The following is a 15,863-nucleotide window of genomic DNA, read 5'->3' as shown; positions in this document are numbered from 1 at the left end:
TTGGAGGATGACTGAAAGTGCGGGTGATACGTGGCTCTGCGACTGTGTGGTTTGCCCCCACTAATTTGTCACAGTTCAAGGAACATGCCTGAGCGTTTTCATGATAACGAGAGAAAAGACAGGAAGAAGGAGAATGGAAATAGAGGCTTTGGAGAAGTTAAGATTATTGAAGTTGTACTCACTGTGGCTCCCTGGAGTCCTGAAAATCTTGAGGGGACAGTTTAGTGGAAGATCTGATGATGAGCTCCTTCTCTTAAGAGTAGCACAGTGGACCAAAATCGTGTGAAACAAACCCCTCCCACGTGGCTGTGAGCTTTATAGATGTAGTTAGGCAGAACGATGTGTTACTCAAAAATTCCTCTTTACTTATTCAGAGACAACTTGTTCTGAGGCCCATGAGGGGTAAAACTTGAGTGCCTTGGGGGCCCTGAGGGAGGGAGGAATGTTCCTGCTGGGACACAAAGGTGGCTGAGCTGAGCTGGGTGTTAAGGAGAAGGGGCAGGAGAGAGGGGGCAGGCATCCCATCCTCCATAGAAGGATACAGAACTGCAGGGGTCTGCTGTATGTGGACTTCAGGAAAATAGTGTTGAGGGGGCTTCAGCAGGCAGAGATGCAGACAGCAGCAGGGACTCACCGACCTGGTAGGGGCCTCATCGCAGCCAGAAGAGCTCAGGTTTGGGCAAATTACATCAATGTTCTCCATTGGTAGTGAGAGTCTCTGCTTTCATTCATGTACACACAAATACACACACACTCACAAACAGGCTTAGCTAGCATGCAAACCAAGCGGGTGCTCCAAGTGTTTATCTGGATCAAGTTGACTTGAGTTTAAATGGCAAGCAGTAGTTTGGAGCAGGGTGCTGGCCCTGGTGGCCCACAGAGGGCCTGAATCTCAGTGGATCCTGATCCTCCCCTAGGTGCCCCCCTCCCTCCCCTATGTACATCTATACATAGAGAGGGCTCCACGCCTATTCAGTTGGACCCCGTGAGTCCATCTGGAGGATGATTAAAAGGGATGGAAGGATGATATACTAAGTAATGTGGAAAATGGAGTCTTGTTTACTTTAAAGATGGAGAAGACAGTTTGCCAATAAAACATAGCACTCCATTTCCCTCTAGAATTCTGTTATTAATATTAATCTGCAATGAACTCCTGGCACCTCTCTCACAAGGCCTTCCAAAGGCTTTAAAAATAATAAGGCATGCTCAAGAAGAGCAGAGTGCATTCCAGCAAGACAGCTGGACCAAATTGCCTTCTGCTGGGTGTGGGGAGTGGGAAGGAAGGCAGCTGGCAGCTTCATAAATTAAGCACATTAAGGACACAATTAGTAAAGGAATGTCATCCCTCCATCTCTTCAGAGACACCCACAAACACAGTCTAAACACGAACATGAATTCAGCTCACAACTTTACTCTTATACACACAGGCTCCAGAGAGACACACACAAATGCAGAGCCACAAACACACTCTCAGAGACTTGGGTACAATCTTGACATGGCACACATGCAAAATACACGTTTGCACACACAGACACAACATATGCACAGACATTAGGAAGAAAATACGCAGTGCACTTCCATTGCTTAAGTGTCAATGTCAGATGCCAGGCCCCTGCAGGTTTCTGAAAGTGGCCTGGGGGAAGAGGGAGTCAGAGTCCCACAGAGACCCTCCTGGGCAGAGCGCATCTTTTACCTAATCCTCTGGCATGAAACGGTGAAATGCTGATACCCCCAGACCTCTTGAGCCCCGCAGATGATGAGGCTTTGTGGCCCCCTCTCCCTCCACACCCAGTTCTGAAGAATGCTTGGCGTCAAGCGATGCAGAGACCATCCCAGAGTCCCCCTGGGTCCTTTCCCTGGAAAGCATCCAGAGGAAGTCTGTGGTGGCCCAACCCTGCCCAGGCTGAGAATGAGATGATATTTGGCAACCTCCACTATCCCCTTGTTTTAAAGTCAATAATTTTGCAAAACTTTTCATTTAAATCATTGAACAGCGTAACTTTGAGAAATGAAATACATTTTGTAGGATGTAGGCATTATCGCGTGCAATTGCTGTCCTTCTCTGCCCACATCCCTACTCTCTTCTCAGCAAGAAGAGGAGCCTGGGGCACCTGTGGCCACTTCGGGCAAGGCTAAGTCAGGACAGAGAGGAGCCAAGACATGGGCAGGAGGAGGGCGAGAAGAGGCCGTGACTTTGCTGCAGTCCTTGAGGGCAGCTAGTGTGAGTCAAGTGTTGATTAATACAGATAAGGTCAAGTCTAGAAGGCCAACTCTATTAAACTCAAATCTTATTATCACATCTCACATGGACATTAAAACCTCTCAGATAATGGCAGCTATGTGCACCGGGGGTGACATCGGGGTTTTTCAGGCACTGGAGAAATTATTTTGACAGGGAAACTTATGTGCTGAAGGCAAAACAGCAGATGAGTGAGCTGGGCTGTCTCCTGAGAGTCCTGAGATAGGATACAATGCGGCTGTCATGCTAAGTGACATTCAGCCCTTCAGAGGTCGGCCTGGTCATGCCCGCGAGCCCTGGCCCCGGCAGCAGGGTCACCCTTGGGCCACGGAGCCTGCAGAGATGGCCAGGGCTACACATCTGAGGAAACACCGGCAGGCGAGGCAGAGCCCACACGGCCTAGTGGTGTATTGGTTTATGCAAAAACATCTCTCAGTTTTTTGGATACCTAATACATTCTAAAAGATACTTTTTTAAACTAAGTAACAATGGAAGAATAAAATTGTGGACTGTGTGCACCCCATAATGCAGAATGAGCTCGAAGGTTTCTGTACACCTTTATTCCTAGATGCTTAAATGTCAAATAAATCACAACAAAATATTCTCTCCGCTTAATGCCATATTATTAATTCAATAGTTTATTTTTCTCAACTCAGCTATCAGTAAACTTTCAGGAAGGCTCCTCTATATTATACACGGAAAGCACAAGGGTAAATGGTATTTGTTTCCTCTGGGAAGTATTTGCTGATTTTAGAAAATTGTGTGAGATCCTTCCTGCTTATGGAGAATACCTTCATGAGGCAGAATAGATTTCCTCAAAACTTCAAGATTGAGCCTAGAGAATCAATGCATGCACACATGTACACACATGAGCACACACACACACACGTGCAGTGGTGGGCAGTGGATGGCCCCCAGGGTCCCCGTCCCTGCTATAGAATCCCCTCCCCGGGGCTGTGAGGTATGGGCTATTCTCCCCCAGTGACCGCTCCCTCTACAGCAACAGGGATTCTGCAGAGGTAATTGAGGTCTCTTGTCAGTTGACTTTCAGTTAACCAAAAAGGAGATTCTCACAGTTGTGAGCCTGATGTGATCAGGTGAGCCCTTACAAGGGCCCTTCTGGAGGGAGAGACTGGAAGTGGGAAAGGGCCGTGCCAGCAGCCCTGACACAAGGAGCTAGGGGTGACCACTAGGAGCTAACAACCGCCCCCAGGTGACACCCAGCATGAGAATGGGCATCCCTATCCCACAATTCAAGGAACTGAATCCTGCCAACAGCCACGTGAGTCTAAAGAAACAGCCCAGGCAACGCCTTGATTTCAGCTTCCTGAGACCCTACGTGGAGAGGCCAGCCATGTTGGGCCTGAACTTCTGTCCTAAAGAAACTGCAAGATAATAAGTAGCTGTTGGTTCCCCATTGTGTGGTAATTTGTTATGCAGCAATAAAAATCCACATGCTCACACCAGCACCCTTCCCATAGCCACCCGCTTCTGAGTCCATTCCACAAACAATTCCAATAATCAAGACCATGGCATTCAGTAACTCCTGCATTTTATCCCTATGTCTTCTTCCCAAATGTCCTGCAAGTGCACTGACACACACGCGTTCACTCACACACTCACACATGCACTCACATGCAAATACACACACATTCACACTCACATGTGCACTCACATACAAATACACACACACATGCACTCACATGCAAATACACATTCACACACACATGCACTCACAAGTACACACACTCATACATGCACTCATATGCAAATACACACACATTCACACACATGCACTCACATACAAATACACACACATGCTTTCACATACAAATACACACACATTCACTCACACATGCACTCACATACAAATACACACATTCACTCACATACACACATATAAATACACATTCACTCACGTTCTCACATACAAATACACATTCACTCACACACATGCACTCACAAATACACATTCACTCACACACATACACTCACGTACAAATACACACACATTGACACACTCACACATGCACTCACAAATACATTCACGCTCACACGTACTCACACATGCGCTCATACAGATACACATTCACTCCCACACTCACTTGCACACTCGCACATTCATTCACATACTCAGTCACACATACACACACTTGCATACATGGCACTCATACAAACATTCACTCAAACATAAACACACATTCACACTCATACACACATTCACTCACACTCATACACATACACAGTCACACACATGCACTCACACGCACTCACACACAGGGACTCACACATACTCAAATACACATGGACTCACACGTGCAGTCACACATTCACACACACACATTCACACACAGGTGCACACACACAGGCACTCACCTTCACACTCACACAGGCACACTCCAGGGCCATCTTGCAAAGGAAGCAAGTTCTGGGGAGGATGGAAGATGGGAGGGTTACACGTGAGGGACGGAGCACAGAAGGTTCTCAAAGGCAGAAGTGGGAACGGGAGCCTGGCGGGTGCCCAGAAGGTGGCAGCCGGGTTCTGCTGGACTCTGAGCTCTTTCACAGGGAAGGTTGGGGCCTGGAGCTGGCGAGGGGCACCCGCAGTGTGGATGTGGTGGAGAGCTCTGTGGGCCATGAGGAAACGGGATGGCCCGAGCAGGCACCATCACCCAGGTCAGGGCTGGGCATGGATGGCGGTGGGGGGCTGCCAAGCGGAGCTGCTGCGCAAGGGGCTCCTGCCAGCAGAGCAAAAGCAAGGGTAGTGCAGCCCTGCCGAGGGACAGAAGCAACTGCCGGAGCAGAAACTGGGAAAAAAAGGTCCCCATGTCCCACAAGAAGTCAATTGAGAGAGAAAAAGAGCAGGCCCTTATCCCACCAGGGTAAGTGCCCCCGGCAGAAAACAAAACAAAATAAGAGGATGCATTCTCCCCTGGTGCCTTCACGTTCTCAGCTAAAGACCCGTGGCACCCACAGTAAGGCTGAGGACGCCATGGAGGCAGAATGCCATGCAACTGTGGGGCCTGCATGCGGCTCCAGGAAACCAAAACCCACTGGGGCTCAGCTCCTCTGGGAAGCAGCCAAGCAGGTGCCCTGCCCTGGCAGAACCATGCCTACAACTCCCCACACAGCCTTTGCCCACCTCCCCCTCGCCCACCCGGACCTGCATCCCTGGGAGCCTGTCACACGTGTTCACTGCCCTGCCAGGCCCCCGGGGATGCCCTTGTGTTTGGCCGTAACTAAGTCCTCGTGTTGTGATCCAATCATTTCCCTCAGGGAGTAAGGGAGTTCAAGAAGACCATGGACAGGGTGTTTATTACACAACTTCTTCACAGTAATTCTACTGCCAGTACTTTCTCACTGTTTAAAATCAATAAGGAAGAGGTACTGTATTAGTCCGTTTTCACGCTGCTGATAAAGACATACCCGAGACTGGGCAGTTTACAAAAGAAAGAGTTTTAATTGGACTTACAGTTCCACGTGGCAAGGGAAGCCTCACAATCATGGCAGAAGGCAAGGTGGAACAAGTCACGTCTTCCGTGGATGGCAGCAGGCAAAGAGGGAGAAACTGGGCAAGGAAATTCCCCCTTACAATACTGTAAGATCTCATGAGACTTATTCACTACCACGAGAACAGCATGGGAAAGACCTGCCCTCGTAATTCAGTTGCCTCCCACCAGGTCCCTCTTACAACATGTCGGAATTCAAGATGAGATTTGGGTGGGGAGATAGCCGAACTATATCAGGTACCAAGGGTAAAACCCAGGGAGCAGCTCAGGGGCCACCAGGGGCGAGAATGAGAGGAGAGGTGAAGGGCAAGTCCAGGACCCCAGGAGTGTGGGTCCCAGGCAGAGGCAGCCCTGAATGCAGGGAGCAGACCCTCCCCTCCTCCAGCCCCTCTGTTTGCTACCAAAGGGCTGACTCTCTGGGAAATAATCTTACAGTGACCACTGGGCGGGCAGGAAGCTTCCTGCAAGTTGAAAGCATGAAGGAGAGAAGAAGAGGTCTCAGGAGCACAAGCCAAGTGGGGCTGGCACAGGGGAGCAGGCAGAGAGGAAGCACACAGCGGGGGATAGAGTGAGGGGGGCCTGGGGTCATGGCAGGCAATTCATGTGGCCAGGGTCCCACCTCCCTGTCAGAGTGCATGGCAACCAACTGGTCTCTGGGTCAGGATGCTGCCTCACCACTCACCATTGCACACCCCTGCCAGACAGAGGCCTGTAGCTACCTGAATTTTCCCCCAGCAGAAAGAATATGGATTTCAGTGAGTGAAAGTCTTTATCACTGGTGGTTCAAGATGCTGATCAAAACAGAGCTTCCTCCTCAGCCTTGACCAGTGACAGAGGTTCTGATAACATTACTGTGTATGGCACCATCACAGGCCAAAATTTATAGAGATGTTTTCTTGAATCTAATTTTTATTTTACTACATATTTTTTGAAATAAATGCATATTTTCCTAGACACTGAGTCAATTCCATAAACACCTGTGGGTGCCAGCAGGCATGCTAGGAGCAGAGGCCATTGGAGACATGAAGGCTCCTGCTGCTGGGAGACTCACTGGCCATAACCCAAGTGCTATGTGTTGGGTGAGGAAGGCTTCACCCAGGAAGGGACGTTGAGCAGGGATGGGGAGGAGAGGACAAGGTGGGATTTGCTGGGCAGACAAGAGAAAGACAGTGCAGAAAGGAAATAACTCCTTCAAAGGCCAAGATGTTGATGAATTAAACTAAGGAAGTACCAATGTAAATAAAGAAAGGGGGGAATATGAGATCCATTAAAGGAGAGTGAATTCCAAAGGCCTTCCATAACGGGTGTTAAGGAGCTGAGGCATTCTGCATGACCCCCTGTGAGGGAGCGGAAGGTGGTGTCACCAGTGGAGACTTGGAAGAGGCCGGAGGAGCAGGCTGCAGGAAGGAAGTGAGTTCAGTCTTGACTGTGTCTGCTGGACATTCCAAAGCTGCTGTCTGCTACGCAGTGAGGAGTTAGGCAGGTTCATCTGGAGACCAAGGAGCAGGGTTGGTGGTAAAAATAATAATAATAATAATTAATTAACTAAAAAAAAAAACCCTGGAGTGTGAGTTACTCAGAAAGAGCATCTGTTAAATTAGCAGAGAGCAGAGCCATGTGGAACACACATTTCCTACAGAGTTTGTAGGGTAAAAATACATAAGAGGTGGGTGCAGAGAGAGATGTGGTTGCAGAGAATGATGAAGAACAGACTTTGCAAGTAAGAGCAAGGGACATGCGGACCCACAAGCATTATCACTGTGAGCTGGGGATCAAAGCACTTTCTGGGTGCCACGTGCTTCGTCGGCAAGGCCTCTTCAGTCTTCCCAAAGTCTCTGTGTAGTTACTTGCTCTCTTCCCCATTTTATAGATGAGAAAAAGAAGTCTCAGAGGTGGTGAGTGATGAGTCCAAAATCACACAGCTCTTACCTGGTGGAGCTGCCATTGGAACTTACCACAAAAAAACATGCTCTTTCCACTCTGCTGGGCAGCACCAAGTTTGTCACAGAAGAACGGGAAGGTCACAACTTCAGATTCTAGAAAGAGAACAGGTGAGAGGCGTGACTGTCACCTGCCTGCATGCCTGCAGGAGAGCAGTTTTGGTGGAGTTTGGGAAGTCGGAGCCAGATTGCAGAGACTAACGGAGGGGCTGGACGGGGAGCGACGTAGGCCAGTTTCTCTTGCCAGAAAGAAGCTCGACCATGGCATGAGACCGGCCTCACTCGGGCTTTGCAGTGAGGGCATTTTTGTTTTCTCTTTTTTGTTGCTGTTGGTGTTTTAAGCTTGTGCATGTTCATAATCTGTGGGGGAAAGAGTCAAAGAAGGAAACACTGAGGACTCGGGAAAGCAAGAAATACAGGAAAGAACAAAGTACCCAAGAGGAAAAAGGTGAAGGTGTCAAGATGGAGGAGAAATCAGCCCTGGATGAGAGGACAGCGCCTTTGATTCAGAGACCTGAGAACAGCAGGGAAGGGCATTTGTGGGCTTGGGGCCAGGAAACTGAAGGAATCCTCTTCTAACCTAGGGAAAGATGTGCATGCCAGCAGGGGCTGAGATGGGGCAGTGGGGAGAGGGAATGGAGGAGCATGGTAACAGTGGAACAGCCGTTCCCTTTGGAAGGAGAGCATGCCCAGCCGAGCCCCATGTGCAGCACAGCAGGAGACCTCACGCCAGTCCCTGACCAATTGCATAACTCTCCTATCTTCTTGGTCAGCCATCAGTTGCAGGTAAGCAGGAGGGGAGAGCAGACGGCTCTACGGGTTCACAGTTGGACACTGGCAGAAAGTCAAGGGGAGAGGGACTGGCAGGGGCTGGAGTGACCTTCAGAAGACATTTACGAGAAGAAAGGCATGTTGCAATATGTGTTGTAATGGGAATTGGCAAGACCTTTATACCGCCAAGCATCTAAGGATGCAGTTTTGAATCATGTCGAGACAGCTCTACTTGGAGCTTTGTTTAAAGGCTTCCTAATCTCCCTCACTCGCCTCTCTTTCAACACATAGTAGATAAATGCTAAATAGACAAATGTCCCAGTTAGCCTCAGTAACAGAGGAAACCCAAGCTGTAGGATTTCCTACATTTTTCCATGGAGGAAAAATGTGAAATGTCCACATGCACAGGTGGTGCTCTGTCCCCGGCCGCACTGCATGTGGCCTGGGTCCCTGATGCCATTCCTCTCCAGAAATGGCAAGCAAGTCCTTTGGGGCTCTGCATCCTCGGAGCTGTCTTCTTCCACATTCTTCTCCTTGTAGTAGTCTTTGTTCCCTTATCTGTAAAATAGGGCCCAGGACTTCAGGGGCTGGAGCCCTTTAAAATTCTAGCAGTTCGTGAGCCCTCCTCCTCCTTCAGCAGCTGCTCTGTAGCCATTACTTCTGCATCCTCCTAAGACACTATAGAAAGGGTGCACCCAGCCCCAGAATGCTGAGTGACTCAGCCCTTCCTAGCTTCCAGATGGATGGCAAGCCCGGGGCTGCCAGCAGGGGCATGGGCTGGGGACAGAAAACAAGAATGAAAAAGAACAGTGCCTTTTGGCCATCTTCCCAGAGTCTTGCACCTAGTCACCACAGTCTTATTAACCATTTGGTCCAAAATATTACCTTAAAAAATGTGTTGAAACTAAGCCACTTTTTAAAAATCATGCAACTGTCACTATGGAAAACAGTATGGCGTTCCTCAAAATATTAAACACATAATTACCATCTGATCCAGCAACTCAACTCCATTTCTAGGCATATATACAAAAGAACTGAAAGCAGGATCTCAAACAGATATTTGTAAGCCCGTGTTCATGGTAGCATTGTTCACAACAGCCAAGAGGTAGAACCAAACCCAGTGTCCATCGATGGATGAACAGATAAGCAAATTGTGGTATAGACATGCAATGGAATATTATTCAGCCTTAAAAAGGAGGGTCATTCTGACACTTGCTACTACATGGATGAACCTTGAGGTCATTATGCTACCTGAAATAAGCCAGTCACAAAGGACAGATGCTGTTTCATTCCACTTATATAAGATGCCTAGAGTAGTCCAATTCCTAAAGACAAAGTAGAATGGTGGTTGCCAGGGCCTGGGGGAAGGGGGAAATGTGGAATTGTTGTTCAATAGGTACAAAGTTTCAGATTTTCAAGATGAAAAGACTTCTGTAAATGGATGGTGGTGACGATTGCACACCAATGTTCGATGAACTTAATGTCACTGAATAGTACACTTAAAAATGGTTAACATGGTACATTTCATGTTATGTGTATTTTACCACGATAAAAAAAAAAATATTTTAATCACGCAAATGCTTCCTTCTCCTTCCCTACTCCAGGATCAGCAGCCACACTTCTGTCCCAAGGAGTGAAGCTGAGTAGAGAGCGCACCCTCTGCCTGGGACCTGATGAAAGATCCAAGCAGACAGGGGCCCCCTGCGGAACCGTGGACACCGAGCTGCCTCCTGTTCCAGCAACAGCTTGGACCCCCGACTCTGGGTGCAGGGTCCTCACCGGTGTCCCGTGACAGCCGACACGCACTGCGCAGCCCGAGTCGACTGCTGCCACTCCGCGCTCCCCTCCTGGACCCCGCGCAGCTCTCCTGCGCAGAGGCCGGGCTACCTTCCCAGTCTCCATCAAAGACAGAAATTATCGAAATTCTGCCGCTACTCCTGACAGAAGCGAACGTGAGGGGCCTGTGGGTCTCCGACCCTAGAAGGAGCGCGCGGTGCCAGTGTTGGATGAGGACGCAGCGTCGAGCAGGAGAACGCAGCACGGAGGAGGGCGCGGCCGGCAGCAGGGCGCAGCAGGCAGGCTGTGCTGGGTCCCCTGACGCTCTCCCCTGCTTGTTCCACGGCCGCCCCGCAGCGCCCTCTGCCGGCCAAGCCCAGAGCGCCGCTCCCCGACACACAGTGCGCGCCGGGTGTGCGCGCCCCCGGGGCCCAGAAGCTCTCCCTGCCGGGCCTGGGACGCGCAAATGCGAAGCCCACTCTCCGGAGGCACGGGGCTCTGGTGGGTATTATTTTTTATCCCTCTTCAAAAGGCCAGGATGTGTTAGATATGGGCATCGCGTTTCTAGTGTCCCTCTGAATCGACCAGTGAATGGACCCATTTCCTGTAAACTTTCGCAGCAAAATGCGAAAGAGTGAGCCCGGCGGGAGACAAGAAGGGCGTTCACGACGAGGGCCCCAAGTGGGAGAGCTTGCGGTTTGAGGAGCTAGGCCAACAGCGAAGGCCTGGCTTCTCTCTTCCCTAAAAAGTCCTTGTGCAAACGAGTCACTGACCACGGCGGAAAGGCTTGCCCGGCCGGGCTCTTTGCAGCCTGCACCGCGCACAAGGCGGAAGGCGAGAGGGCTCCAGACTCCACCCTTCCCTCTTCCTCCCGCTCACAGCTCTGGGGCCACCCCGGGCCAGAGTCTGGCCCAGCGGACCTCGCTGGCTCACAGTGGTCACCAAGACACTCGCGGCGCCCGAGTCCTGCTCACCCCCAGCTTCCGTCCGCTTTCTGACCCTGTGTCGCACGCCCTCACCCCCTAACCACCCCCGCACCCTGATGCCCTCCGTACCCTCACTCCCATAGTCCTGGCCTCACTGGGAGCTTCAGGCCACTAATCTCACCTCCGTCCCCGGCTCCTACTGTCCTGCCCCAGCTGGAACTCCATGGCCCTTTCCTTAAAGCGCTGCCTTGAAGACGCCCTGGCCCCTGGCTCAGCCCCTCACCCTCGCGTCCCTCCTGCTCTCCGCCTGCGCGCTGCCTCGCCTGGGCGGCTGGAGGTGTTGGGAGAGGGTGGCTTTGTGCATTATGACCCCGGCATCCTCAGGGATGCGAATCCCCCTGCAGCCCCGCACCTCCCACCCGCTCCACTCCTCAGCCTCCCAGCACCTCTAAGTATGACGGCCTTCCTTCTGTCGCCCTGAGAAGGCAGGGGGTCAGCGGATCTGCACAGGCCGCCTCCGACACCCCGCCCCCATGTGCCATCTGCTGCCCCCGCGGCCCCTGGTCGTGCCCTAAGACCTTCCCAAGAGCTCTCTGGGCCAGGCCACCCCAGGCCGTCTACTCAGCCACCAGCCACGCTCTCACCTCTAACTTCCCCCTCCTCTAGGGTATCCCAGTGAAGGCCAAATCCAGTAGGATTTCTCCACCTTACCTTTCAAAGGCCCCCTCAGGACCTTTCCCCAGCAACCTCCCCCTTTCCCAGCACCTGTTTCCGCACAGCTCCTATTTCTCCTTCACACCCTGACACATTCACCTTTACCCAGCACTCTACCAAAACCACTCTGACATGGTCAGTCTCTTTTCCGCCTCGCCCTGCTGCACTCTGAGGTACTGGCCACCGCTAAACATTCCCAGCTTGCAATGCTTTCCCACAGGAGGGTCTCAGCCTGCCCCTCGCTCCCCAGCCCCTCAAGCCTCCCTCGCAGCCCCTGTAGCCCAGGAGGGCCCAGCTTCAGGCACAGTCCCTGGCCCTCTGGAGGCACGCTCCTGCCCCGATGACTTCACCCACCCTCACTGTTTAAAGGCCACCTTTCCGCCCGTGAGTCACCAAGGAACAGCCCTGTCCCAGCCAGCTTCTCACACCAGCTCCACACTCGCCTTTCCTGTAGTCCACCAGACAGCTCCTCCCAAATGCCGAATCTTAAACTGAAAACACAAAGGGCAAACTCCTGATTCCCCTCCCCCCCATAAAAAAATAGTCCGCAGGCCGGGTGCGGGGGGGCTCACGCCTGTAATTCCAGCACATTGGGAGGCCAAGGCAGGCAGATCACAAGGTCAAGAGATGGAGACCATCCTCGCCAACATGATGAAACCCCATTTCTACTAAAAATACAAAAATTAGCTAGGCTTAGTGGCACGTGACTGTAATCCCATCTACTCGGGAGGATGAGGCAGGAGAATCGCTTGAACCCAGTAGGCGGAGGTTGCAGTGAGCCGAGATTGTGCCACTGCACTCCAGCCTGGGCGACAAAGCAAGACTCCTTCTCAAAAACAAAACAAACAAACAAAAGCAGTCCGCTGGGAACTTCTTTGCCTTTCTTTCTGTTGCTTAGATCCAAATCGCATTTGTCTTCAACTACCCTGCTTCTCCTCCATCCAAACCCACTGTCAGCAAATCCTGCTGGACTTGCCTACAAGGAAAACCCAGAGAGCAGCCACTTCTGGTCACCTCCCTCACGCTCAGCCCAGGACACACCACCACCGTTACTCCCGAAATCATGTCGCCTTCTCCCTCTTCTTCCTACTTATGCCCTTACCGACCCCTCCAGGAATCTAGTCACAACACAGCAGCCAGAATGGTCTTGTTAAAGCATTAAGTGAAAGTCATGTCACTTCTTTGTTGAAAATCCCTCAATGGCTTTCCATCCCAGAGTCCTAAGATGTCCCAAATGGGCCTCCTCTGCTGGGCACTTCCCCTCCTCCACCCACAGTGGCCCCCCAAACTCCCCAACTCAAGCCCTCCCCGCAATGCCACCACCATCTCAGGGTCTCCACAGCACCATCCCCCTGCTTGGAATGCAGCCCCCAGGTCTCCCCGCTTGCTCCCTGATGCCTTCAGCTCTCTGCTCAGAGCTCCCTGCACAGCAGGCTCCTTCTGGCCACCTTATTTAAGACTGCAGCTGTCTCCCTCGTCCCCACCCCTTCTTTTCCTCTTCCTCACTCTGGGTTTCCCAAGCCCTGGCCGCTTTCTCTCATTCGATGTGTCCTGACTTGCTTATTGTCTTTCATCCCTCACTAAACATGTGCTTCAAGCAAGCAGGGATTTTTTTTAAGAGACAGGGCCCCACTCTGTTGCCCAGACTGAAGTGCAGTGGCTTTTCACAGGTGTGATCATAGCCTGTGGCAGCTTCAACCTCCCAGTTTCAAGCAATCCTCCCACCTCAGCTTCACCAGTAGCTGGGATGACAGGCACGTGCCACCACCGTGCCCAGCTAATTTTCTTCACTGCTAGATGCCCCTTGCTAAGAACATTGAGGAGGATCTAATGGATCTTTGCCCACTAAATGCATGAGGGAATCCTACATCTGCCTTCTCTTCCCTCTTTCCTGCCATTTCCATCACATTTTACTCTTGCTCTGCTCCGTAAGGTTTTCTCCAGGTGGAGTCTTTCCTGCCTCAGATTTTATAGTCCATTTTGGGACTCACCGCCTCTAGTGGGTTTTGCTTTAATTTGGGCCACTGTGGACCATTTCTATTTCTAAGAACACTCCCTTGTTCTCCCACTGCTGCTTTTTCATAATTGCCTACCCTTGTGTTTAATCAAAGTTCTGGCCCCTTAACGCCCTCTGAGATGCAGGCTGAAATTGTGTAAACGTGTTTCTGCCTTCTACAGTAACTATTTGGGTCAGGGCATTTTGTGGTTCTAAGCACTGCTGGCTTGCTGACCCACCTGGATGTCTTCTGGGGCCCATCCACATTTGTGAACTTGACTAACTGCCATGGAGCTGGTGGGATTCCATCAACGGGATGTTGAGGCTCCCCTAGAGGCATCCACATGTAATTATTTGAGTTGAAGGAAAGGCCTCCCCACTAAGAGATGAGTGAAACTTATACCTTACACCTTTCCTTCAGGGTGTTCAGCTAAGAGGCTGACCAGCAGAACGAGGCCCTCTCAGAAGGGAAGTAGGTGATCTACTACATGGGGTCCTTGGGGAGCACCCACCTCGGCTAACAGGTGGCCAAGCTGAGCCCCGGCAAAAGCTGTGGCCTGCTGTTCTGTGTGTGCTCTAAGAGAGTTCCGGACAGCTTTTCCTTTATTCTCTCATAACTGCTTCCTGACCCACCCATTCCTCCAGCCTCTGGACTTTAGATTTATTCAGTCAGATCTGTAATTATAACAACAAGAGCTAAAATCATCCTGACATTTGCTGTATGCCAATATTGTTGTCAGGACTTTATAGAAATTAACTCATTTAGTTAGCTCATATCACCCCAATCAAGTAGTTACTATTGTTTTGCCAGTTTTAAGAGGAGGGAACTGAACCACAGAGAAGTGAAGACCTGCCCATGGTCAAGCAGCTGCTAAGGGGCGTCCCTGAGACCACAGCTCACTCACCAGTGGGGAGCGAGAAAAACAGAGGGCGAGCACATCTGAGACCTGCCGTGCTGGGCCTTTGGGAGTGTCTGTGAGTGCGTGAGCATGTATGCAGTCAGGAGTCACCTGGGGAGCTGGCCTGGGGCCCTCACATGAAAGCCCAACCAGCCACAGCCACAGTCGCCCTGCTATTCCTATCAAGACCTTGCATAACAATAAATTGTTCACATGCCAAGGCTAGAAAGGCAAAAGACTCTGCAAAGACAAGCTCTCATTGACCTTATAACCAGAGGGTCTAGCTTGTGCATATAGTAGGTTGCTTAATAAATATTTGTTGGAATAAAGACATTAGAAACATCAGAAGTCTCCTTTTGATTTTTTGATTCTGTATGTGCATGTATTTATGTATGCATGTGTACAATGTATATCTGTAGGTACATGTATTATACATGTTTTCATGTATGTGTATAATATACATACACATGCCTACATATACTACATGTACAATATGTTATAAGCATGTGTGTGTTGTCAGAAGTAGACTTTTACAATCAAACTCTACTGAGGGACACATGATTTGCCCAGTAAAGGATTCCCAAACCAGTAGGAAGCCAGTTTTGTTTCCAGTCTTGAAAAAGAAATATAACTAGCATCAATCGGAATTGAGAAGAATAGTCCTTCTCAACAATATCTCATATTATTAGAGAGTAATCCTGAAAAGATCAGGCTACTACATATACCACATCTGTAGCTAAAATTCAGTTCTGTAAAACCCTGTCTTCTAAGTATACCATTTATGGAGTCAGAACATAAAAGATCTTAAAAATAAATCCTTCAGAAGGTTAAAAAAATCACCAACTTAAAAATAAACACTGAGACATTGATTTTGGAAAGACTCTAACAAGGATGTTGCAGAAAGTCCACAAACACAGCACCAACCAAATTCAGGTTCAAGGCTGCACACCAATCAACAAGAACTGGTTGCGCATGAAACACCCATCCCACTTTTACAAATCTGCATAGAGAAGCCTTAGAAAGCCACAGAGTGCACTCCATATTCCAGTATGTAAAGGCTATGACTGATTAGCATCACTTTAATATTCAATAT

General features: G+C 50.2%; 1 protein-coding gene across 1 annotated transcript; it reads left to right on the top strand.

Annotated features, from left to right (window-relative positions):
- Positions 1-8,365: 8,365 nt before the first annotated feature.
- On the top strand, positions 8,366-15,107 carry LOC134740213 (uncharacterized). Its single transcript, XM_063670592.1, has 2 exons — positions 8,366-8,474; positions 10,064-15,107. The coding sequence occupies exon 2, from the start codon at positions 10,133-10,135 to the stop codon at positions 10,871-10,873; it is 741 nt and encodes a 246-aa protein (XP_063526662.1). The 5' UTR covers positions 8,366-8,474; positions 10,064-10,132; the 3' UTR covers positions 10,874-15,107.
- Positions 15,108-15,863: the final 756 nt, after the last annotated feature.

The sequence above is a fragment of the Pongo pygmaeus genome, chromosome 8 (genome assembly GCF_028885625.2).
Source record: "Pongo pygmaeus isolate AG05252 chromosome 8, NHGRI_mPonPyg2-v2.0_pri, whole genome shotgun sequence".
NCBI classification, from domain to species: domain Eukaryota; kingdom Metazoa; phylum Chordata; class Mammalia; order Primates; family Hominidae; genus Pongo; species Pongo pygmaeus.
This window is presented reverse-complemented; position numbering and strand designations above follow the sequence as displayed.